Raw genomic sequence first — 24,675 nt, forward strand, 5'->3', positions numbered from 1 at the left:
TCCTAAGCTTCGTCATGGCCCTTGGCAGGGAGAGAGTGCCAATCCGTAATAGGCATAAAGTGTCGAGTTGTCTTTAGTGCGACTTTTTGGAAGCTTTTCCGGTGGATTTTTCCAGTTTAATTTCTCTAAAATCTGGCAGGAATTCATTGAAATCACAAGTTTGATGGGTAACCCCTGCACAATATAAGTGCCCTAGGGGTTTTTCAAGGTGTTGAATCCATAAACTAGTTTAAATAACACAAATCAAGATTTCACCACAAATTTAAACACCAGATTCCGGCACCGGAAACTCCAAAAAGTCGCACTAAAGACAACTCCATAAAGTGTTAGGTAGGCTCAAGTTGTTTTAAAGCTTGACTTTTTAGGCAAGTGCATCAAATTGTCCATCCACTACTTTGATTGGGCTCCACCACCATAAGGTCAGGCCCAAACCTTAGCTTTGTCACACTCATAACACCTTTAGCTTGGCCACACTATAATACGCTTCACATCACTAGCTAACTAGGTCAAGTCAAACATGTTAGCTCCACCACACAAACAACTAGCAAAGCTCGATCAAGGAAGGAACAAACCCATTGTCAAATCCTTCCCAATTATTCCGACAAACCATAACCAAACAAACCAAACATTCCAAGAACAATCCAGCCAATCCTTTAGGTGTGTGTGTGTATGCATGTGTGTCTTGTTTCTAATATCTAGGGCCAATGTGTATCATACACTCATATTTCCATGTTCTTTGCGTTCCATGTATTCATATGTGTCACTTGCTTAAAACTAAACTTAAATTGTGAATGACAAGCATGGCTAGTGTTTTAAGTCGTGAAATAAAATGTTTTGAATGTATGCACAAACATTACTTCTATTTTTTATTCATGAGCATAACTTTAACCTTTTTAGCTTTTTATTTTATTAACTTAGTTTGATTTGTGATATCAAAATTTTCAATAGAATCCATCCTGCAATGTTTATAAACCTAACTCTATTGTTCAACCAATATTTCAATTAGAGTGCATTAAAAATTCACCATTGGCATGAAGGTAGGTATTGGCATCTTAGTTGTAAATATAACAAAACAAAATGACAATTATGTATTGAGGAAAAGGTTGTCATAACTCATCAATTCAAAAATGCAGTAAAATAGAACCAAAGAGCAAATCACATAAATTTCATCGAATCCCCTCTATCTTTAATTGACCAACTAACTGATTTTCATAGGAAGTGGTTTCCATACCTGTCTGCTAATGGAGTTGCGTAGTGAAATGAAGTGAGGTGTGTTAGTGTGTAAAACAGATATTAAACCGTCCAAAGTTATTAAGTTGTTGTAATCACCAAACTAACCGAATTAATATCCACCTTGACTTTACATGTGTATTTGTTGACACTAAGTTTTATTTTGAATATTTTAAATCCAAAGACGAGGAGTACTTTGGGTCCTTGTCCAAGGAACAAAAGTTGGAGAGAATAAACACGCACATTACTTCAGCTACTTCCTGTTCTTGAGCATAACTTGAGCCTTTTTAACTATTTATTTTATTAACCAATTTGTAATATCATTTCTTTCAATAGACCATCATGCTGCATTTATAAAGCAGAAGTTGAATCTGGATTAAATGTGTAATTATTTGTATGAAGTAAACGACAACATTCAAAGATAAAAAGATCAACCAGACGTTTTAAAATGTAAATAGCTATCAAATTATCCCAGTGTTTTGGATGTAACAACAGCAGTCCTGATAATTAGACTGTAAAAAGTTATAAAACGTAGCATCATGTTTTGGATGTAACATCAGCGTTCCTAATAAACTGAAACAGAATGGGTTATACACAATGCGTAAGAATTGAGGCCATTGGAAATGAAATAATCAGCAACATGAATGGTATCGATTGATACCTTCTATACCATATACATCTGGACCACTGGAAACCTGGTCTCTAGTTCTCTTGATCAGCCTGCACCATAGTTTTTTCATTTTATGCCTACTCTCGATATTTCAAGTGTTTCGACACTGCAACTTTAAAGCTGAGCCAATTTTGTTGATTGACCGCATGTCTTTCAAAGATGCTCGAGACAAGTAGCATTGGCTGCACATCATAGGATAAGAAATTCATGGGGGAGGGCATATACATGAACACTATTAAAACAAAGCAAACAAGAACAACCAACGTGGATTTCCCTCAATTTCTCCTACAACAAACTACTTAAATATCTGATCTAGTTTCCAATTTCCCAAGCTCCCTATGCATCCAACAGTAAATCAACTAACGAACTTTTCAGATGGAATACACAAATCAACATTGGCCGATGGAACAAAATTTACCTAACAACTTGATGTAGCCTCCTTTGCGGCAGTATTAACTTGTTTGGCTAGATAGGATTCGTAGATCTCCACCACCAATCTTGGATCCTTGTCAACCAATTCATGATATTCTTCCCTTGTTGTCAAGGTGTGCATGTTCTCAATAATTAAAGACAATGCAGCCTCTCGAAGATGTTTCGCATTATGCTGGTGAGCAAAAGCGAAGCTCATAATTGCATTGTCATTGTTCACCCTTGATGTTATAAACTTTTCACAAACAGTTCGCAGGTGCTTAACCTGATATTTTTCTGCCAGAACCAGCAGATCATAAGCCATCTGCTCATCTGGAAAAGTTTCAGCAGTGTATAAGTAATGCACAAATTGGCGGAGAACTTCATAGCTAAAATCTGTGATCTTTATTGTACGAGTTCTGTTCTCCTCCATTTCATTCTCTAGCATTGCCTTGAAAACAGGTGACTTACTAATCTGATGCAACCATAAAAGGTCAAAAAATGGATGAGTTTGTACATGAAGTGATAAAATCTTGTAAAAAAGGGCAGAATGTGCATTGAATTGATGCACAGTAAAATAATCTTTGGAAAGCTCTTCAAGCTGGAAAAGATTAACAGATCTTATGCTAAAATTTAGCATGCAAATGACTTATAGATGTAGCATAGATGAACAGCTGATAGAATACAGTATCAACAAAAGCAAAGAAAACATGTTTTCATACAATACCCAGTTGACTTTAGAATCACCACGTGACACGTTAAAAACCTGTAATTTTTTATTTTCATTTTTCCATTGAGTTCAAAATCCAGATGCAGGAAGCCGACACAAAATCAACCTTGCCTTTCAGGGCTATATAATTAGTTTACATGGTTTTCACAAAAAAATTGAAAAGAATGTGAAGCCTATAACTTAAGCTTCAAAGAAAGAAGATTTCATGGTGGCTTTGGGTATATAATATGCAACAAATGAAAGTTCAGACTAAGTTTCGAAATCCAAAATACCATCTGTTATCAAGTGGTATCGATGAGGATGACAGTTGTCACCCCATTAGCGATATTTGGAGATGAGGGAAAAACATCAAGACCCAAAACAGTATAATTTGGTTGATTAAGAAAAATTAGGAGAAGAATAAAAAGGTGATATATAGGTATTCGTGGAAAATATATACATCTTGATGTCTTATTTTGAACATCCAATCATCTTTGTTTCTATTTTTTCTTCTGCATTTTCTTGTATTTTGCTTATCTTATAGAGAAATGAAGTTCTTAAATTGATGGGATAAAGTTGAGCAGATTCAAATAGATTGAGCTTGAAGTTTAAGTGTAGAGAAAAACGCATTCACTACAGGAAAACAAACTTATTTGGTTGATGAACAAATGATAATTAATAAAAAAATTACAACAGAGCATGTTTTTTTAGCCCAGAGAAAAATAGTAATTAATAAAAAGATTACAATAAGATTTGTTTATTTGGCTGAGGAGAAAATAGTAATTCGTTAAAAAGATCAACAAATCACATATTTATTGGGCTCAGAAAAGGAAAAAATATTATTTTAAAGAAATTCAATTTTCTCGCTACCAGTTTTTGTTACTATGTTTTTAACTATTTTATAGGTTATTTGTAAGCACGATTTTTTTCTCAAAACTAAAATGCATAACACTTTTTAAGACTGTAGTTGTGTCAGATAATGATTAAAGTGCCAAACTGCTATATTCTATCTTCCAATGAGAACATCCAGTTTGGAACATCTTTCAAAAAGAACACCCATGCAAATGTGCATCTATGGTATAGATACAATCCTTGCCTTGTGCAAAATGACTTTAAGCATCATGCATCAGCTAAAGGACATTTGCCAACTTCACCAATTACATGGTCTAGCCCAGAGAAACTTTTCACTCATTGGGAAACAAAGCCTCACCTCAAGGCTCAAAAGGGACTCTCACCCCATATTGCACAAGGACTCCAAGGACTTTTGGTACTTTCCAACCAGTCAAGACGCCAACCACCAATCTCCACAAACAAGATGACTTTCACATTCAGTATCAAAATGAAATCAAATATTCATGATCAAAATCTGGATCAGCCCTAAACAATTTGGCACTAAACCCCAAACAGTCATAATGGCAGAAAACCTACTATATTCTAATACTAAACCCTAGGTGAAATTCAATACAGCTTCCAAATGAGATTCTAATATGGATAAGATATCAATAAGGAAATTTATATGCAGAAAATATGAGATAATTTGACTAACAAATGACCACTGAAGTAGGTCAATGGGGCTGCCAAATATAACATGTTAATACAAAGTGGGAGCGCAGAGAGGGCTCCTATAGAAAGGAAGATGCAAAAGGTAAAGTGAAGATCTCATTTAAAGCTTGATAACCAAACTCCTGAAGAAAAGATCATATCTGGAAGAAGGATGTGCAATGGGCCTGGATCCGAAATCTGGAGTTCAAATTATGCCAGTGTATCAAGATCCACTAGTGCCAGCTCCCCTGACATCCCAGATCGAGTGGAGAGACTCAGGTTAGAAGACTGTCCAAAAGAGGGCCTAGAGGAGGATTTAGATTGCATATTGCGCTATACCTAGAAGAGGTCAACTACTATTGGGGCATGGGTTATCTCATCTGGCTGTTGGTGTTGAGAAATCAATATGCTAGTAGATTAGGGTTGATTCCTCTTACTTGATTATTACTTGTGAATGTTTGTTGGCTCTTATTACTTTTATTATGTCTTCTTCATCAAGCAATTACCAAAATATAAAGTGCATAAAAATCAAAAAAGACAAAGAACACAAACATGTAGCCTCCAAGCTAGGGCAAAAACCGACGAGGAAAACCCAAACAACTTCTCTTCTTATAGAATCAGATCAATGTGAGATATCCAAGACCCAAAAACCAAGACCAAGACCTCCACATAGACCAAGTCAGCACTCCTTCAAAACTCCTCCAACCAAGTCAAAGTCAATGCTGGTCAAACCTCAACAAATCTGGTCAAACACAAATTCGGACCTGCAACTTCGCAGAGTTGCCCCAACACTTTTGCACATGTGAATAGAAACAAGCAAAAACTACCAAATTCTTTCTCCCTTGAATTCGTCTCTCCCTTGACTTCGCTATTCTTCTTCTTGTATTTGGCACAGAAATGGATGAGTATTAAGTGATCAAATGAGATCGAAGTCTCTTTTATTTATAGCAGTCCAGGAGGACGAATAGGTGCCTTTTCTAGGCCGACTTGTCCACGCAGGGCCGACTTGGTCTTGTGGTGACAAATTGACTCTTTTGACTCAATAATTATTTTTTTCTTTTTCTTACAAATAGTCCAAATGGGACTTTGACTCATGACAAATTTTCCTTTGACTCAATAAACCCTAGAAGCATGGAGAACATGCTTGCCTAATGACATAATAATAATAATAATAATTTATTTTTCTTATTTTTGCTTTTACATGAAATACATCGTGATACACGTACAATGATAATTATGAAGACAAACCTAGTTACATTTTTCAACACGCACTCCTAACTAGGGAGGTATTCATAATTACACAACATGATACAAGGATACTCTCAAATTGAAATATTCTCATAAGAATAGTTCAGATTGATAAGCATCATCAAGGATCATCATAACCAATATTGTCAATTATAAAATAACAAGGCTTTGACTTGACAAGCTCTATCTCTCCTCTAGATTAGAGCATAATGTTTGGAGGCATATATTTGGACACCACCACAGCCTCTCAAGGCACATAACCCATCTGGATGTTCACTAGGTATGTCCTTAGAGGACTATTCTTATCTTGGATATCATCCTATCCTCAAAGAATATCGGTCCTCGGCACTACTCTTATCTTGGATTCCCAATCCTCAAAGAGTATCAGTCCTCGAGACTACTCCTATCTTGGATACCATTCCTCAAGGAGTATCGGTCCTAGATGTTTATCCAATCCACCATTCTCCTTACAAGTGCCTTCACTAGGCTTACGGTTGTTAGTTATGGCCATAGTGCATGACACATGGAGAATACAGTGTCAATCCTCACTCCCTCTCAACCAAGAAGGAAATATCCACAAGCCCAAGCTTGTCCCTCAAATACTAAAGCTTCCTGTTAGGAAGTTGTGAAAATTCTAACCCGAGAATTCCTACTGCGGCACTGATGATATTTCTCTTACTTGTACTAAAGCTTCCTGTTAGGAAGTTGTGAAAATTCTAACCCGGGAATTCCTACTGTAGCACTGATGATATTTCTCCTACTTGTCAGATTTGCATGAACAAGTTATTTGCAGTTTCCTACAAAAAACATCAAAATACATACACTGTAGCCTACACCAATTAAATAATACGCTGAAACAATAAACTGAACAATAAAGAGATAAAACACAAGTGACAAGTTATTTTTGGACAAACATCCTTGGAAAAAACCAATGTGGGAAAACCGGTGCAGCAGATCTGAGGGTTTTTATTATTAAGCTGAATTATTTTTTAATACAATCTTTGGATGCCCTCCCGGCAATCCAGTTACAGATAAAATCACTTAGCAAAAGAAATTGGTGAGATTATCTCCCTTTACACTACAAGTCTAGGCTGATCCAGCAGCTGAACCAACGAGTTCACCAGCTACCTCTGCGCCGCCCCTACGTGGGTCCTGTGTCAGCCTCTAAAGCCCTGCGTCAACTCAACTGAGAATCGGTTTTCCCTCAGAAACCTTTTCCAACCCTCCCGGCTCAGAAACGTCAGCCTCCTCAACAAACTCAAACTTTTGCACTAGAGGCCTTTGCGCTACTCTGCGTGGGGCCTGCGTGAGCCCTTCCTAGCTCTGCATCACCCTCTCTGCCCTCTGTGATGCCTCCTTTGTGTGTCTCTCTGCCTCTCTGCTGAATATTCTTGGCTCCAGAGAAGATCCTCCAGCCAAAACTCCCTCTGCCCCTCTCTGCGTGATCACTACAAACCACTACGCTGCCTCTAGCTTCAGCAATTCGATCTGACGGATCAACTCTCTTTATGTTTTGCAAATGACCCTCAAGATTCCTTAAATAATCTCCTCATTGGCATTCAACGGCCCAGATTAGAAGCTAATCAATGGTTAAGATCATTTCTGCTTGATCCTCGTCTTCTTCTAGAATTTATACCCACAGTTAGATTAATACCCATTAATTATTTTAATTTCCTAAGTTTAGACTTAGGGTCCCATTAAAACTAATTAATTATTTTAATACAACTGTCTCCGGGTGGAATCTCCCAAAACGCTATATGGGTTCTTTGGAATACATGTGCCTAAGCCTCCCTGCAAAATTTGAGACTTAGAGCACATCTGATGCTACCAGAAATCAACACTCCCTCTTAGCGAGGAATGTGCTCTAACAATGCCTCCCACCGAAGCATCACCCTAACTTCATAACATCGTCTTCGGTGCTACTAATGTTTGACACGTTGTCCACCAACTACTGCGTTGTTGCTGCTGCAACTATACTGCTGCTGACACTGCCACTATCAACACTACATCCATACTACAGCTCCCTCTGAATTTATGCATCCGTGCTGTTGCTGGCATTGCCACTACCAACTACCCCTACACTACAAATTGTTGTTGTTACTGCATCAAATACAGAAAAACATCCCAAATTACTGAACAAGTGTTCAGCATAGATGCACCTTGACGCTGAAGATCTGACTGCTGCTAGTCCAATGTTATCCCTCTGAAGCCACTACATTGTTGTTGCTATTGCACTGTGCCTCCCTGCATTGCTGCAACTTTGCACTACGCTACTCAGACTTAGCGTTCTAACCACTACATTTGTCGCTCCAACATTCCTCTGCTCCATCTGACACTAGTCCATCCTGCTACTTCTGATCTGGGCTCTCGTAGCAAGGTATTGATCCGAGAGGTGGGCTCCTCAAGGATCCTTCCCATCTGTAGCTCTTTCGAACTACAGCTCCAAATCAGCCCACCTTCCTCCTGGAGGTATCTCGGCTGTCATGGCGAACTCCTCGATCTTCGCGGGTGCAGCCTTCGGATCGTGCTTCTCATCTTTGTCCTTCCTGAGAGGACATTGTGTTGCGTAGTGACCCATCTCACCACACTTGAAACATTTTATCTTTGAGACATCCTTCTTCTGCCTTTGCTGCTCTTGCTGCCCCTTCAATGTAAGGATTGCATTCTCATCCTCCTCCTTGGGTTTCGACCCACTGTTGTTGCTTCCGTCAAGCTTGCACTTGACTAGATCTCTCCTCATCTCTTCCTACTTGAGAGTTTCCCACATACTATCCCAGTCTGGCAAAGTTGCCCTGCCCAGGATGCTCTGGACAAAGACTTGCCACTCTTCTAAGACTGAGTTTAGGGCCAGTCTCCCCATCTCAGAACATTGAGGTGTAGACCCCACAATTGCTAACTCATCCCGGGTCTCCTAAAGCTTTGTCACGAACAGATCTATGCGCTCCCCCTTCTGCATCTGTGTAGATCTCGGTTTCTGCTCTAAGTACATCTTCCACAGCTTAGAAGATCCCTGATACAACATACACAACGCATCCCACATCTCCTTAGCAGTCCCTCTGCTAGCGATGTGACAGACTACAAGATCCTTCACTCTGTCAAGGATCATTCTCTTTGCCTTCGCCATTTCTGCCTGGTACTTCTTCAGTGGATCTGGATTTGCAGGCTCAGCCACCACGCTATCAACATAGGTTTTGAGAGCATGCTCATCTAGAAGGAATGACATTCTTGCCTTCCAGATGACATAGTTGGATGCTCCATCCAACTTGTCCTGATCTCCCAACCCACAGGTTGCCATCTCTGCCAAGAAAATGTCGAACTGCTCCTCTCTTCTCTTACTGTTGTTGCTCAGCCAATAAGAGAACGAACTTCTTGGCGGGAAGTCTACTGAGGAAAAATTCCCTCATTGTGCTTCTCCTCTCTTCTGATGTCTTTTTTGTCGAGCAAAAACTGCATCCCACCAGCTCTTCCTCGCGCAGGAAAAAATTTCAATCTGGAAACCCTTCCTGTCTGTCAACTCACTCAAAGAGAGACTGCCTTGAGCATTTTTCCCTCCCAGCTGGGACAACGCAATCCCTCTGGGGATTCAAACTGCTACCTCCTGCAGTTATTTCGATCTCCTTTCCTGCTCAGCACTGGGTTCTCTGGCATTGTTCTTCTTACTTCACCTGCACTTCTCTGATACCATGCGAAAATTCCTTAAACCCAAGTATTCCTACTGCAACACTTATGATATTTCTCCTACTTGTTAGATTTACATGAACATGTTTCCTATGGCAAACGTTGAAATACATACACTGCAGCCTACAACAATTAAATAATATGCTGAAACAAGAAACTGAACAATAGAGAGATACAACACAAATGATAGTTGGTTTTGGACAAATGTCCTTGGAAAAAACCAATGTGGGAAAACTGGTGCAACAAATCTGAGGGTTTTTATTAATTAGCTAAAGTATTTATGAATACAATCTCTGGATGCCCTCCCGGCAATCCAGTTACAGAGAAAATCACTTAGCAGAAGAAACTGGTGAGATTACCTCACTCTACACTGCAAGTCCCGACTGATCCGGCAGCTGAACCAACGAGTTCCCCGGCTACTTCTGCGCTGCCCCTGTGTGGGCCCTGCATCAACCTCTAAAGCCCTGCGTCAACTCAACTGAGAATCGATTTGCCCTCATAAGCCTTTTCCAGCCCTCCCGGCTCAGAAACGTCAGCCTCCTCAGCAAACTCAGACTTCTGCGTTGGAGGCCTCTGCGCTGCTCTGCGTGGGGCCTGCGTGAGCCCTTCCTGGCTCTGCGTCACCCTCTCTGCCCTCTACGCTGCCTCCTCTGTGTGTGTCTCTACCTCTGCTGAGTATTCTTGGCTCCGACGAAGATCCTCCAGCCAAAACTCCCTCTGCCCCTCTCTGCGTGATCACTACAAACCACTACACTGCCTCTAACTTCAGCAATTCGATCGGATTGATCAACTCTCTCTATGTTTTCCAAATGACCCTCAAGCTTCCTTAAATAATCTCCTCGTTGACATTCAACGGCCCAGATTAGAAGCTAATCAATGGCTAAGATCATTTCTTCTTGATCCTCATCTTCTTCTAGAAGTTACACCCACAGTTAGATTAATACCCATTAATTATTTTAATTTCCTAAGTTTAGACTTAGGGTCCCATTAAAAATAATTAATTATTTTAATAAAATTGTCTCTGAGTGGAATTTCCCAAAACGCTTTCTGGGTTCTTTGGAATACATGTGCCCAAGCCTCCCTGCAAAATTTGAGACTTAGAGCACATCCGATGCTACCATAAATCAACACTCCCTCTTAGCGAGGAATGTGCTCTAACAATGCCCCCCACTAAAGCATCACCCTGACTTCATAACATCGTCCTCAGCGCTATTGATGTCTAACATGTTGTCCACCAACTCCTGCATTGCTCATGCTGCAACTGCACTGTTGCTGACACTGCTAATGTCAACATTACATCCATACTACAGCTCCCTCTACATTTCTGCATCCGTGCTGCTGCTAGCATTGCCACTGCCAACTGCCCCTGCACTGCAAACTGTTGTTGTTACTGCATCAACGACGGAAAAACATCCCAAATCACTGAATAAGTATTCAGCATAGATGCATCTCGATGCTGAAGATTTGACTGCTGCTAGTCCCATGCTATCCCTCTGAAGCCATTGCGTTGTTGTTGCTACTACACTGTGCCTCCCTGCACTGTTGCAAATCTGCATTACGCTACTCAGACTTAGTGTTCTAGGCACTAAATTTGTCGCTCCAACACTCCTCTGCTCCATCTGACACTAGTCCATCCTGCTACTTCTAATCTGGGCTCCCGTAGCAAGGTATTGATCTGAGAGGTGGTCTCCTTAAGGATCTTGCCCATTTGTAGCTCTTTCGAACTACAGCCCCCACCTCCCTCCTGGAGGTATCTCGGCTATCATGGAAAACTCCTCCAAAATCTTCGCGGATGCAGCCTTCAGATCGTGCTTCTCATCTGTCCTTCTTCCTAAGAGTACAATGTGTTGCATAGTGACCCATCTCACCACACCGGAAGCATTTTATCTTCGAAACGTCCTTCTTCCGCCTTCATTGCTCCTGCGCCCCTTCAATGTAAGGGTTGCATTCTCATCCTCCTCCTTGGGCTTCGACCAATTATTGTTGCTTCCGTCAAGCTTGCACTTGACTAGATCTATCCTCGGCTCTTCCTACTTGAGAGCTGACCACATACTATCCTAGTCTGGCAAAGTTGCCCTACCTAGGATGCTTTAGACAAAGACTTGCCACTCTTCTGAGACTAAGTTTAGGGCCAATCTCACCATCTCGGAACCTTGAGGTGTAGACCAATGTTGTGAAAAGCACGAGCGGGATTAAATCGGTGCGGGGAACGAATCGGAAAAAATCGGAAAAATCGGGAAAAATCGGAAAAAAGCGGGAAAAAATCGTTTGGTACAAAAATATTCATTTTTTTTCAATTTTTTTAATATCTAAACCATCTACAACATAAAATAAATACATTGACACATAAATATGATAGAAAATATAATATATAAGATGTTTAATATCATTTATAGCGCTAAAATCACACATAACATTGAATCATATCCTGAATAGTAAGCCCTGACTCTTGAGTCCCAACTCAGCCTCAAAATATCAACAAAAAATATGATAATGTATCTCATCATGTCATAATGTCATATACAATAAAATGAGGTCTAATCCTATTGATTTCCTCTGCCCCTCTTGCGAGAAAATGCCACAGCGTTCCCTTTCCCTCTAGATGTAGATGCTTGTGCCTGTGCTGGTGGAGATGGCAGTGGAGTTTGATGTGCTCTAGAAGCTAAAGAACTAGAAGTAGGAGCTATAGGAGGTAGACGACGTCCTCTACTGGTGGCAGGGGTAGCCCGATTACAATCTCCCAATCCTGAAATCCTGAAAAACTGATAAGTCTGCTGGATTTTAAATGAAATCTAAAATTCTACTTTCTCCATATGAAATCCAATGAGGCTGGAACCACTCTCAAACATCTTGAGTCATTTCATGGTAATGTTAAAAATTTAAGTAAAAGGATGAAAATGAAGATTAAGGAGAATGTCACTTTTACTTTAAGAATTTAACATAACCATGAATAGCATATCCATACTAGGGCCTAGACTTGATCATTAAGCTGCCCCACTCAAAAATTATTTGTTTCTTTCAAAAAAAATTGCATGAAAAAACCCAAATGACCAAATGAAAAACCAAAAAAAAATTTATAAAACCGTGCTGTCCCGGCAACCCCGAGCTTTTTTCGGAAAAAATCGCGCTTTTTCCGGAAAAAATCGGCAAAAAAAATAGCCGATTTTTTCGTGTAAGAAGCGCGATTAAATCGGCGCGGGGAAAAAAGCACGATTTTTTCAAAAAAGCGCGATTTAATCGCGCTTTTCACAACACTGGTGTAGACCCCACAGCTGCTAACTCATCCCGAACCTCCTGAAGCTTCGTGAGGAACAGATCTATGCGCTACGCCTTCTGCATCTTTGCAGATCTCAGTTTCTGCTCTAAGTACATCTTCCGTGGCTCGGAAAATCCTTGATACAAAGTAGACAACGCATCCCACATCTCCTTAGTAGTCCCTCTGCTAGCGATGTGACAAACTACATGATCCTTCACTCCGTCGAGGATCATTCTCTTTCCCTTCGCCATTTCTGCCTTGTACTTCTTCAGCAGATCTGGATCTACAGGCTCAGCCACCATGTTGTCGACATAGGTCTTGAGAGCATGCTCATCTAGAAGGAATGACATTCTTGCCTTCCAGATGACGTAGTTGGATGCTCCATCCAACCTGTCCTAATCTCTCAGCCCACTAGTTGCCATCTCTACCACGAAAATATTGAACTGATCCTCTCTACTCTTACTGCTATTGCTTAGCCAATAAGAGAACGGACTTCTTGGCAGGAAGTCTACTGAGGAAAGACTCCCTCACTATGCTTCTCCTCTCTTCTGACGTCTTTCTGCCCAGCAAAAACAACCTGCAGAAAAACTGTGTCCCACCACCTCTTCCTCACGCTGAGGGTCAGCGCTGCTCCCTCTATCATGGCAAAAATTTCAATCTGGAAGCCCTTCCTCTCTATCGACTCACTCAAAGAGAGATTGCCTCGAAAAATTTTCCCTCCCGGCTGGGACAGCGCAATCCCTCTAGGGATTCGAACTACTGCCTCCTGCAGCTATTTCGATCTCCTTTTCTGCTCAGTGTTGGGTTCTCTGGCACTGTTCTTCTTGAGTCACCAGCAACGCTCTGATACCATGCGAAAATTCCTTAAACCCGGGAATTCCTACTGCAACACTTATGATATTTCTCCTACTTGTTAGATTTACATGAACATGTTTCATATGCCAAACATCGAAATACATACACTGCAGCCGACACCAATTAAATAATATGCCGAAACAATAAACCGAACAATAGAGAGATACAACACAAATGACACAGTTGGTTTTGGACAAACGTCCCCGGAAAAAACCAATGTGGAAAAACTGGTGCAGCTAATCTGAGGATTTTTATTATTAAGCTGAAGTATTCTAAATGCAATCTCTGGATGCCCTCTCGGCAATCTAGTTATAGATAAAATCACTTAGCAAAAGAAACTGGTGAGATTACCTCACTCTACACTGCAAGTCTCGGTTGATCAGGCAGTTGAACCAACGAGCTCCCCGGCTACTTCTGCGCTGCCCCTGCGTGGGTCCTGCGTCGACCTCTAAAGCCCTACATCAGCTCAACTGAGAATCAATTTGCCCTCATAAGCCTTTTCTAGCCCTCCCGACTCAGAAACGTTAGCCTCCTCAGCAAACTCAGACTTTTGCGTGGGGCGTGCGTGTGCCCTTCCTTTGCTCTGCATCACCCTCTCTGCCCTTTGCGCTACCTCCTCTGTGTGTCTCTCTACCTCTCTGCTGAATATTCTTGGTTCCAGAGAAGATCCTCCAGCCAAAACTCCCTCTGCCCCTCTCTGCATGATCACTACAAACCACTGCACTGCCTCTAGCTTCAGCAATTCGATCTAACTGATCAACTCTCTCTGTGCTTTCCAAATGACCCTCAGGCTTCCTTAAATAATGTCCTCATTGACATTCAACAGCCCAAATTAGAAGCTAATCAATGGCTAAGATCATTTCTTCTTGATCCTCGTCTTCTTCTAGAAGTTACACCCACAGTTAGATTAATACCCATTAATTATTTTAATTTCCTAAGTTTAGACTTAGGGTCCCATTAAAAATAATTAATTATTTTAATAAAACTGTCTTCGAGTGGAATTTCCCAAAACACTTTCTGGGTTCTTTGGAATACATGTGCCCAAGCCTCCCTGCAAAATTTGAGACTTAGAGCACATCCGATGCTACCAAAAATCAACACTCCCTCTTAGCGAGGAATGTGCTCTAGCAATGCCTCCCACTGAAGCATCACCCTGACTTCATAACATCGTCCTCTGTGCTACTGATGTCTGACATGTTGTCCACCAACTACTGCGTTGTTGCTGCTGCAACTGTACTGTTGTTGACACTGCCACTATCAACACTGCATCCATACTACAACTCCCTCTGAATTTCTGCATCCGTGTTGTTGTTGGCATTGCCACTGCGCCTGCACTGCAAACTGTTGTTGTTATTGCATTAGCAAGGGAAAAACATCCCAAATTACTGAACAAGTGTTCAGCATAGATGCATCTCGATGTTGAAGATCTGACTGATGCTAGTCCCATGCTATCCCTCTGAAGCCATTGCGCTGCTGCTGCTACTGCATTGTGTCTCCCTGCATTGCTGCAACTCTGCACTACGCTACTCAGACTTAACGTTCTAACCACTACATTTGTCTCTCCAACACTCCTCTGCTCCATCTGACACTGGTCCATCCTGCTACTTCTAATCTGGGCTCCCGTAGCAAGGTATTGATCCAAGAGGTGGACTCCTCAAGGATCATGCCCATCTGTAGCTCTTTCGAACTACAGCTCCAAATCAACCCACCTCCCTCCTGGAGGTATCTCCGTTGTCATGGCGAACTCCTCCTCTATCTTCGCGGGTGCAGCCTTCGAATCGTGCTTCTCAACTTTGTCCTTCTTCCTGAGAGGACACTATGTTGCATAGTGACCCATCTCACCACAAACCATTGCGCTACCTCTAGCTTCAACAATTCGATCTGATTGATCAACTCTCTATGTTTTCCAAATGACCCTCAAGCTTCCTTAAATAATCTCCTCATTGACATTCAACGGCCTAGATTAGAATCTAATCAATGGCTAAGATAATTTATGCTTGATCCTCGTCTTCTTCTAGAAGTTACACCCACGGTTAGATTAATACCCATTAATTATTTTAATTTCCTAAGTTTAGACTTAGGGTCCCATTAAAAATAATTAATTATTTTAATAAAATTGTCTGTGGGTGGAATTTCCTAAAACGCTTTTTGGGTTCTTTGGAATACACATGCCCAAGCCTCCCTGCAAAATTTGAGACTTAGAGCACATCTGATGCTACCAGAAATCAACAGAGACTTTGTCAATATGTCAGCTACCTATTAGTCTGTGGAGAAGTATTGTAGCTTCATGACCCCAACATGTGCCAAGCTTCGAATGTAGTGGTACTTGTCATTGATGTGCTTTGTCCTAGCATGAAACACTGGGTCCTTTGTCAACTTCATGCAACTCTGTTTGTCACAACATATGATAGTAGGATTCAAAGGTCTTTCAAGCAGATCTACAATTGACTTTCGAAGCCAAACAACTTCTCGACCAACTTCACTGGCTGTTATATATTTTGCTTTAGCACTACTCAATGCAACTGTATCTTGTTTCCTACCCATCCATGAAATCATAGAGGATCCCAAACTAAAACATCCACCTGTAGTACTCTTTCCATTTGCATCACCACCTACCCAATCTAAATCTGTGTAGCCCAATAATTGTATCTCATTACCAGCATATTTCAGATAGTGATGTATAGTCCCACAAATATATCTCAAAATATGTTTAGCTATTATCCAATGATCATGCCTTCGCTCTATTTGAAATTGACTAAGAATGTTTACTGCAAAACATATGTCTCACGGAGTGTTTGCCGGGTACATCAAGGAGCCAATCAATTGTCGGTAAGATGTAAGATCAACAAGGCTTGAATCTAAATTCCTTAACTTCTTCAAATTAGTGATCATCGAAGTTGTAATAGGTTTACTATCCATCATACCAAACTTCTACAAGATCTTGATCACATATTTTCCTTGACCAAGATAGATCTCACCAAATTTCTGCCAAACTTCTAGTCCCAAGCTAAGTTGCCGGAAACGACTACCTCCAACCCCAAAAACGGCGTATCCCGTTTCAAATCCGGATCCATGTACAAAACGCAGGAAAAACGTCAGCAAAACATATTTGTGGAGGTTTTTTTTTTTTTTTTTTCGAAAACGGGAAGTTTTTTGTTTCAGCCATTTTTCCGACATTTTGGTTGAAAAATGACCCGTTTCAAAAAATTTCCAAAACATTTTTGGATTTCGTGATACATATTTCACTAATCCAAAAACGTATCTCGAAATTTGGCGAAATTTGCCCGCCAGGAACGGTCATTTTGACATTATGGTTTTCGATCCACCATTCCTTTGACCATCGAACCTAACCTAAAAGGTTAAATTCGTGACTACCACCAAAGTGAAACATTATCGCTGGAGGAGTGAAACATTATCATTGGAGTGAGCCATCGAGTGATTGTTCAATGTTTGACATTTGTCTGCCGCCCGAGTTTAGTAACCAATTCAGTGTTTGTCTTTTCGCTGGAGGAGTGCCATCGGCCGAGTGTTTGTGTTCAGTGAGCCGCAGACTGGAGTGAGGCTTTGCGCTTGAACTATCGAGACTTGAGAGTCGACTGCGCAGACTGCAAAAAGGACTCGACTGTGCCAGTCTGTAGACTTTGCAGGTATCACTATTATGTGCCCAGAACTGTTGCAGTAGCCCACCGAGATGTTTCGTGTGTTTCAACTTTCATTCACGTTGTACAATGATAAAATGTTAAGATCTCTTTTTTGCACTAGTTTTTTCAATAAATGCACCCTGATTGGCAGTGAATTGTTGATAATTCAAGTACGCAGCAAGGGAGCATAGCTTATCAAGAAGTTTCAACAACCAAAATTGTATTAGTTTTGCGAGATTTGCAAGACCTTAGACAAGAGACAAATCAAGACCTTATGTTGGCTCTAGCAATAACAACTCACGGAATAAACCTTTTTTTGAAGCATTTTCTGGAATGCATGCGAGAGTGATTATGCTCCTTGTCTTGGTTGCCTCCAAAACTAGTTTAAAATGACTAAGGCCTTCACTACTTGAGCACTGAGAAAACAATACATGTTTTTTGTTTTACTAACTTTCCAAAGAAAATCATGTAAATGCTTTCTGTATAATTCACTGATAAATTCCAGCCTTCGCTTCAAAAATGCTTAACTCCATCTCTAATTGATGAAAGTTTAAAGTATCATGTACTATCTACTGATGCAAGTTAATATAATTATGATGATAAACTAATTTTAAGATCATGCCTTAGTCAAATGCCATATTGATGTAGGGGACCGCTAAGAATATCAAAAGATGCCAAACCATTAGCTTTTCCAAAATCTCACGGAAACATCAATGCATTTTTCCTGAAGTCCACTTTTGGAAAAAATGTTTTTTTCCCATGAGCTTAACCAACTAGAAGTCCAAAATCTGCATTTTTCCTGAAGTCCACTTTTGGAAAAAATGTTTTTTTCCCATGAGCTTAACCAACTAGAAGTCCAAAATCTGCATTTTTCCTGAAGTCCACTTTTGGAAAAAATGTTTTTTTCCCATGAGCTTAACCAACTAGAAGTCCAAAATCTTTTATAGTGCTATGATTTTGAGATAGCAAAGGTCAGGGATGAAATGTATTCACATACTTACTATGCAGACATGTTCTCGTTGTGACTTGAGAGGTCCACACCTACCAATTATGAACTTTTTATCATCGTGTTCTAGCCACTTAGAACTTTGCTCATAGTCTGACAAGAGATATAATCTGTGGGGGGATGCTTCGTATATTAACTCAACAATTGTGCCATTCCTTAAAGACAAGGGATCCAAATACTTTTCTTCTTTAAAAGAAAATTGCTTCCAGAGTATCACCAAGACAACACTTACAACAATCTTTTAGATTCGATAATTTTACTTTAGATGTCAGTTACTTGTGTTTATAGTATGTAACCCTCCACAATAGCTCTGTCGAGTCTAGGAAAGTGACCATTCATCATTCTTCTCTCCATCTCCCTCAACCAAGATTCAACTATTAGATATTCCAAGCCATCCTAAAGGTATTCCCATAACTAAGTACAGTCCCTGGAATTTGTTAGGAATGAAATTTTGTTTGAGATTGCTTTGTTGAAAGTACAAGTATAATTTTAAAATAAATTTTATAATGTTTTCTACCATGACCTCATGACAATGTTTGAGATAGTTCTTATAATGATAGAAATAAAGTTTTACTAGGGTTTTCTTGAGATTTGAGATAGATATTTTAATTTTTAAGTTTGTAACTTGTTTTGAACTTTTGAAATACATATTTGTCAATTTTATTTTGTAGTTTCATTTACATCATCATCATCATTCATGGCAACTTCAAGTTCAGCCATTCGTGAGGCAGAGGAAGTGGAACATGAAATTGAATGTACGCCTAAAGTTGATCCAAAGTCACCACTTTGAAAATATGTAACTATTGTTGGGAAGATCCAACGAGGGGGATTATTAGAATGGGTTTGCAGTGGGTGTAAAAAGGAGTATAAGGGATCATACACACAGGTTGAAGCACATTTGCTTGGGTTAAAAGGCAATGGAGTTCGAATATGCAATGGCCCACCTAAGGAGAATGGGATAGATGGAAATGGTTTAAGCAAGTCAAAACTTGCAAAATATCATAAAAAACAAGGCAAGGCAGATGCTAAAGCAAATGAGGCAAATCTTGCCTCCCATTTAAAACACCCAACAAAGTTGGGAGCATCTTCATCAAAGCCTCCACTTCATTCTCATGGAATTGTTTGTTCAAAGCAGTCTAATTTGGGACCGCTTGAAAGGAGTTTTAATAATGACACTCGAGAGATATCAAATCTAGCTATAGGTCAATGCATTTATGCAAATGGTCTTTCCTTTAACCTTATGCGATCTCCTTACTAAGCAAAGATGATAAAAGCAGTGAATGAAACCCCAAGAGGGTTCAAGAGCCTTCGATATGAGAAGGTACGCACCACAATGTTGAGTGCTGAAAAGTTAGGTTTGGAAGCTAAATTAAGCCCCATTCGTAATTCATGGCGCATTTCGGGGTGTCCATCATTTCTAATGGATGGAAAGATCAAAGAAATAGGCCTTTGATCAATGTGATTGCTCAGAGCCCACATGGGGCAATGTTTTTGAAGGCAATGGATTATGAGGGCAGATGAAAGATTCTCAATTCATTGTTGACATCTTGATTGAAGCAATTGAATTGGTGGGGCCTAAAAATGTTGTCCAGGTAATAACTGACAATGCAACGGTGTGTAGAGCAGCAGGCCTAATTATTGACGGCAAATATCAGCACATTTTTTGGACCCCTTGTGTTGTACATTCATTGAACCTCATGTTGAGCAAGATGGGGAAGCAAATTGAGTGGATTCGAGTTATTTTTGAAGAGGCAAAAGAAATTCAAGCCTTTATCACAAACCACCACATGTTCCAAGGCATCTACAGGAAATTTGCGAATTTGGAGCTCCTTAAGGTACCTATACTTTCAAGTTTATTTCATAAATTCTAATTTCTGACTCTAAATTCAAATATCTAAATTGGATTCTCAAATGTCATGATTCGTGAATCATAATAGTTATTTAATCAAACTATGGTTTTTAATTTGTTGAAATTTGAAACATTGGCAATTTGGCACCTGCAGGTTGTTGAGACTCAATTTCCTTCTCAGAATCATAGTCTTAACAAGGGTTATGCAGGTGAAAGATGCATTACAATCAATGTTATGTAGTTCTCTTTAGAATCAATGGAGGCAATCCCAATCTGATGGAGCACAAGAAGTAAAACGGTTGGTTGTTGATGATGAATGGTGGGATAGGGTGGAGTACCTCTTGGCATTTACTAAGCCAATGGTGGATTTGCTCCGTATGTTTGACACAGATATGCCTAATTTGGGAGAGATATATGAGGGCATTGATTCCATCAGAGCAGATAAGGTTGGTTATAAATGCCAAGGAGAATGACCCACATGAATTATTTTACAGAGAAGTAAAAGATATATTGACCAAAAGGTGGAACAAGATGACCACCCCATTGCACCTTTTGGCCTATGCAATGAAGCCAAAATATTATGCTGCAGAGTTGCTAAGTGATCCAGAAAGAATCGCACTAAACAAAGACCAAGAAGTCGCAGAAGGATTTAAAATGCTTTTAGAAAGCTTTTTGTAGATCCCGAAATTGGGCTTCGGATTCGTGCAGAGTTTTCTCATTTTGTGGGATCAGAGGGTTGGGGTTGTGATATTGATTGTATGTGGGACAAGACCAGATAAAGTCCAATTGATTGGTGGAACTTCTATGGTGGAGTACTTCCACATATCCAAAAATTAGCCATCATGATCTTGTCACAAGTTTCTAGTTCCTCTTCAGCAGAAAGGAACTGGAGTACATACGGCTTCATCCATTCAGTGAAGCGAAACAGAATGGGCTCTAAGAAGGGCTGAGGAACTAGTGTATGTTCATTTAAAACTTCGCCTTTTGTCACACAAGAGAGATGAATACAAATTTGGGGCCACCAAATTATGGGACATGGAACCAGAGTTGCCTGTCTTGGATATGACATTGAATGCCATGTCTCATATGACTTTGTTTGATGTGGAGTCACCAATAGGTGGATCTTCAAGTGGAAATGGCAACAATGTTCCCAGTCCCACTTCTGGAGAGGATGTGGAACTTCTTAGTGACATGAATGAAGACATATTTGATGATATGTAAATGTAATTTATGATGTTGTTTTAACTTTTAAACTTTTGAACAACCATATGAATTATGAATAATGATAGTAGACTGCCAGTCATAGTTCATTTTGTACTTTGTACTATGTAGTATGCATTATTAATTTTGGTAATGATGTTGTAACTTGTCATGTTGATAACTTGATGATTGGAATTTGAAACAAAAACTTGATGATATGTTGAATCGTGAATCTTATAATAATCATTAACGATGATGACAATGTTTATGCTCAATTGATGATGATAAATCATGATAGATCATAGATAATAATTGATTATGTATTTTTAGTCTTTAGATCTAATCTACATTTTAAAATATGAATGGTAATATGAAATTCTTAATTTTTAAATATGTATATGTGTGTGTGTGTGTGCGTGCGCGCGTGTCGTTTCCTGTCGTATCGTATCCAGATTTTTTGAAAACTTTCCGTATCTGTTTCAAACCCCATATCCATTCAGTGCAACTTAGGTCCCAAGTAGTAATGCATTAATCCAAGGTCCTTCATATCAAATTCAGCTGCAAGTTGCTTTTTGCATTCTTGAATACGTCACTCCACACCTATTATTAGTATGTCATCCACATAGAGTAGTATGATCACAGGTTCATTCTTTACCAGCTTGATGTAGAGATTAGGATCTATTGAACTTTTGACGAAACCAAGTCTTAGTAGATATGCATCCATCCTAGCATACCATGCTCTATGGGCTTGCTTCAAGCCATATAGAGACTTCTTCAACTTGCAAACATGTGTTTCCCTACCATGAACTTTGAATCCCTAGGGTTGCTCAATGTAGATTTCTTCATCAATCGTCCCATTCAAAAAGGTTTTTACATCCATTTGATGATTGTTCCATCCATCCCATAGCAGCGACAATAGAAATGAGTGATCTAATGGTTATATATTTGGTTGTTGGAGCGAAAGTTTCTTCGTAATTGATTCCTTCTTGTTTCGAGAATCCTCTTGCCACAAATTTTGCCTTACACTTGTCAATACTTCCATCAACTGCATGCTTGATCTTGTACACCCATTTGGAAGTCACAACCAATTTGTCTTTAGGTCTAGGAACAATTTCCCAAACATATTTCTTCATTATAGACTAGTACTTTTCTTGCATTGCATTCTTCCATTCTTGATGTCCAACTGCCTTTTCATAAGTGGTAGATTTTGCTTCAATGAGTTTAGTCATGAACGTTGCATAAACTAAATATCTCTTAGGCTTCTTATTTTCTCTAAATGTTCCTTTTGTTGTTGCATGTCCTTCGGCTTCTTGTAGAGTTGATCTTAACCAAGTTGGCCTTTTTCGAGTTTTTGAATGATGACTGGCTGCACAGGTTCACTTGGTCCTTCAATTTCTTCATGATTAGTTGTAGGTTCCGAAAGATTGTCTTGCCTTGAAACTTCTTCATTTGTAAAGATAGGTTCTTCTTCTTCATCAAAATCAATGGGAATATCCTTGGACTTCTTGTATGCAATGCTTTCATCAAAAATGACATCTCTGCTTACTTCAATGCAACATTCTTCCTTGATATAAACTCTATATGCTTTTGATGAGGTACTATATCCCACAAAGATGGGTCCAACTTCTTCCTTTTGTCCTTGGGAATGTGAATGTATACAGGACATCCAAAAATTTGAGATGATCAACATTTGGCTTCTTTCCTATGAATGCTTCTTCTGGGGTCATGTCATCAAGAATTTTGTGAGGACTTCGATTTTGTATATAGATTGTTGTTACAAAAGCTTCTCCCCATAAGAACTTGGGAAGGTCTTGGTCATGTAGCATGGCTCTAACACATTCTTCAATAGATCGGTTCTTCCTTTCAGCCACACCATTCTGTTGAGGATTGTAGGGAACTATCAGCTCCCTCTTAATTCCTGCTTCTTTGCAAAAAGCCACAAGTTCTCTAGAAGTATATTCTCCACCATTATCTGATCTTAGGGTTTTGATCTTCTTTTCTGTCAAATTTTCTACTTTTGCCTTTAACTCTTGGAACTTCTCGAATACTTCATCCTTAGACTTTAGGAGGTATATCTAAGTCTTTTTGGAGTGATCATCAATAAATGTTACATAGTATTGATGACCACCAAGTGACTTCTCTGCCATAGGTCCACAAACATCGGAGTGTATGAGATCCAAAATTTCCTTGGATCTTGTGTCACTACTAGCAAAAGGTTTCTTCACATTCTTGCCAAGGGCACATCCCTTACAGACTCCTTCATGCTCTTCTTTCAATTGAGGTATACTAGTAACCATTTGATTCAATGATGGCAATATCTTGTAATGGATATGACCATACCTTCTATGCCATAATTCACAAGGGTTGATGTCTAAATGTACTAGAGCTTGAGGAGGACTTAGAAGTCTATACAACCTCCCCTCACAAATCCCAATAGTCTTTGCATTTTCAATACTAGATCCCTTAGCCCAAAAAATAACTTTTCCATCAACAAATGCCACCATATCACCTTTATCTTCTAAGCAAGAAATAGAAAGTAAGTTCTTTTTCAAACCTGGGACATAGAGGATATTGTTGAGATGAATATTCCCACCAAATTCCAACTCCAAGGAGGTAGATCCAATCCCTTTGACTAAGTAGCTATTCTTGTCTCCAAGTTCCACTGAGTGAGAAGAGTTTCCTTTTGATAAAGTTTTGAGTTGACCACGTTCCCCTGTCATGTGCCTTGAAGCTCCACTGTCGATTACCCATGTATTATCCCACTGTCGATTACCCATGTATTATCATCTTCAAATGAACCTGTAAGAGTGGAATAAAGACTTCCATCCATGACTTCTCTAGATAGCTTGGAGATGAACTTGATGATGCAACTTTTGATAGATTCAAGGAGACTCCTAAGAGTCTTGAGACCTTCCTTCATGTATCTTGCCATTGGAGAGGGAGAGAGAAGATAGTTGCTTCAAGAATGTCTTCAAACAAGAATGCCAACAAAATGTGATCCTCAAGCTATCCTCCTTCACCTTAGCTCTAATACCATGTTGAGAAATCAATATGCTAGTAGATTAGGGTTGATTCCTCTTACTTGATAATTACTTGTGAATGTTTGTTGGCTTTTATTACTTTTATTATGTCTTCTTCATCAAGCAATTACCAAAATATAAAGTACATGAAGATCACAAAAGACAAAGAACACAAAGATGTAGGCTCCAAGCCAGGGCAAAACACCACTAGGGGGGAAACCCAAACAACTTCTCTTCTTATAGAATCATATCAAAGTGAGATATCCAAAACCCAAAAACCAAGACCAAAACCTCCACATAGACCAAGTCAACCCTCTTTCAAAACTCCTACAATCAAGTCAAAGTCAACAAAAGTCAATGTTG

General features: G+C 39.6%; 1 protein-coding gene across 1 annotated transcript in view; it reads right to left on the minus strand.

Moving 5' to 3' along the window:
- Positions 1–1,648: 1,648 nt before the first annotated feature.
- The window catches only part of LOC149204925 (BTB/POZ domain-containing protein), a 96,972-nt gene continuing 73,945 nt past the window's right edge, over positions 1,649–24,675 (minus strand). Inside the window, exons 2-3 of the mRNA XM_089394833.1 lie at positions 2,319–2,783; positions 1,649–2,082 (exon numbers count right to left, since the gene is read on the minus strand). Coding sequence (XP_089250959.1) covers positions 2,319–2,783 — 465 coding nt within the window. The 3' untranslated portion in view covers positions 1,649–2,082. The remainder of the gene's footprint in view (positions 2,083–2,318; positions 2,784–24,675) is intronic.

This window comes from Pinus tabuliformis, chromosome 1_2, assembly GCF_031772625.1.
Source record: "Pinus tabuliformis cultivar Carrire ecotype Pingquan chromosome 1_2, CPIR1, whole genome shotgun sequence".
Classification (NCBI taxonomy): domain Eukaryota; kingdom Viridiplantae; phylum Streptophyta; class Pinopsida; order Pinales; family Pinaceae; genus Pinus; species Pinus tabuliformis.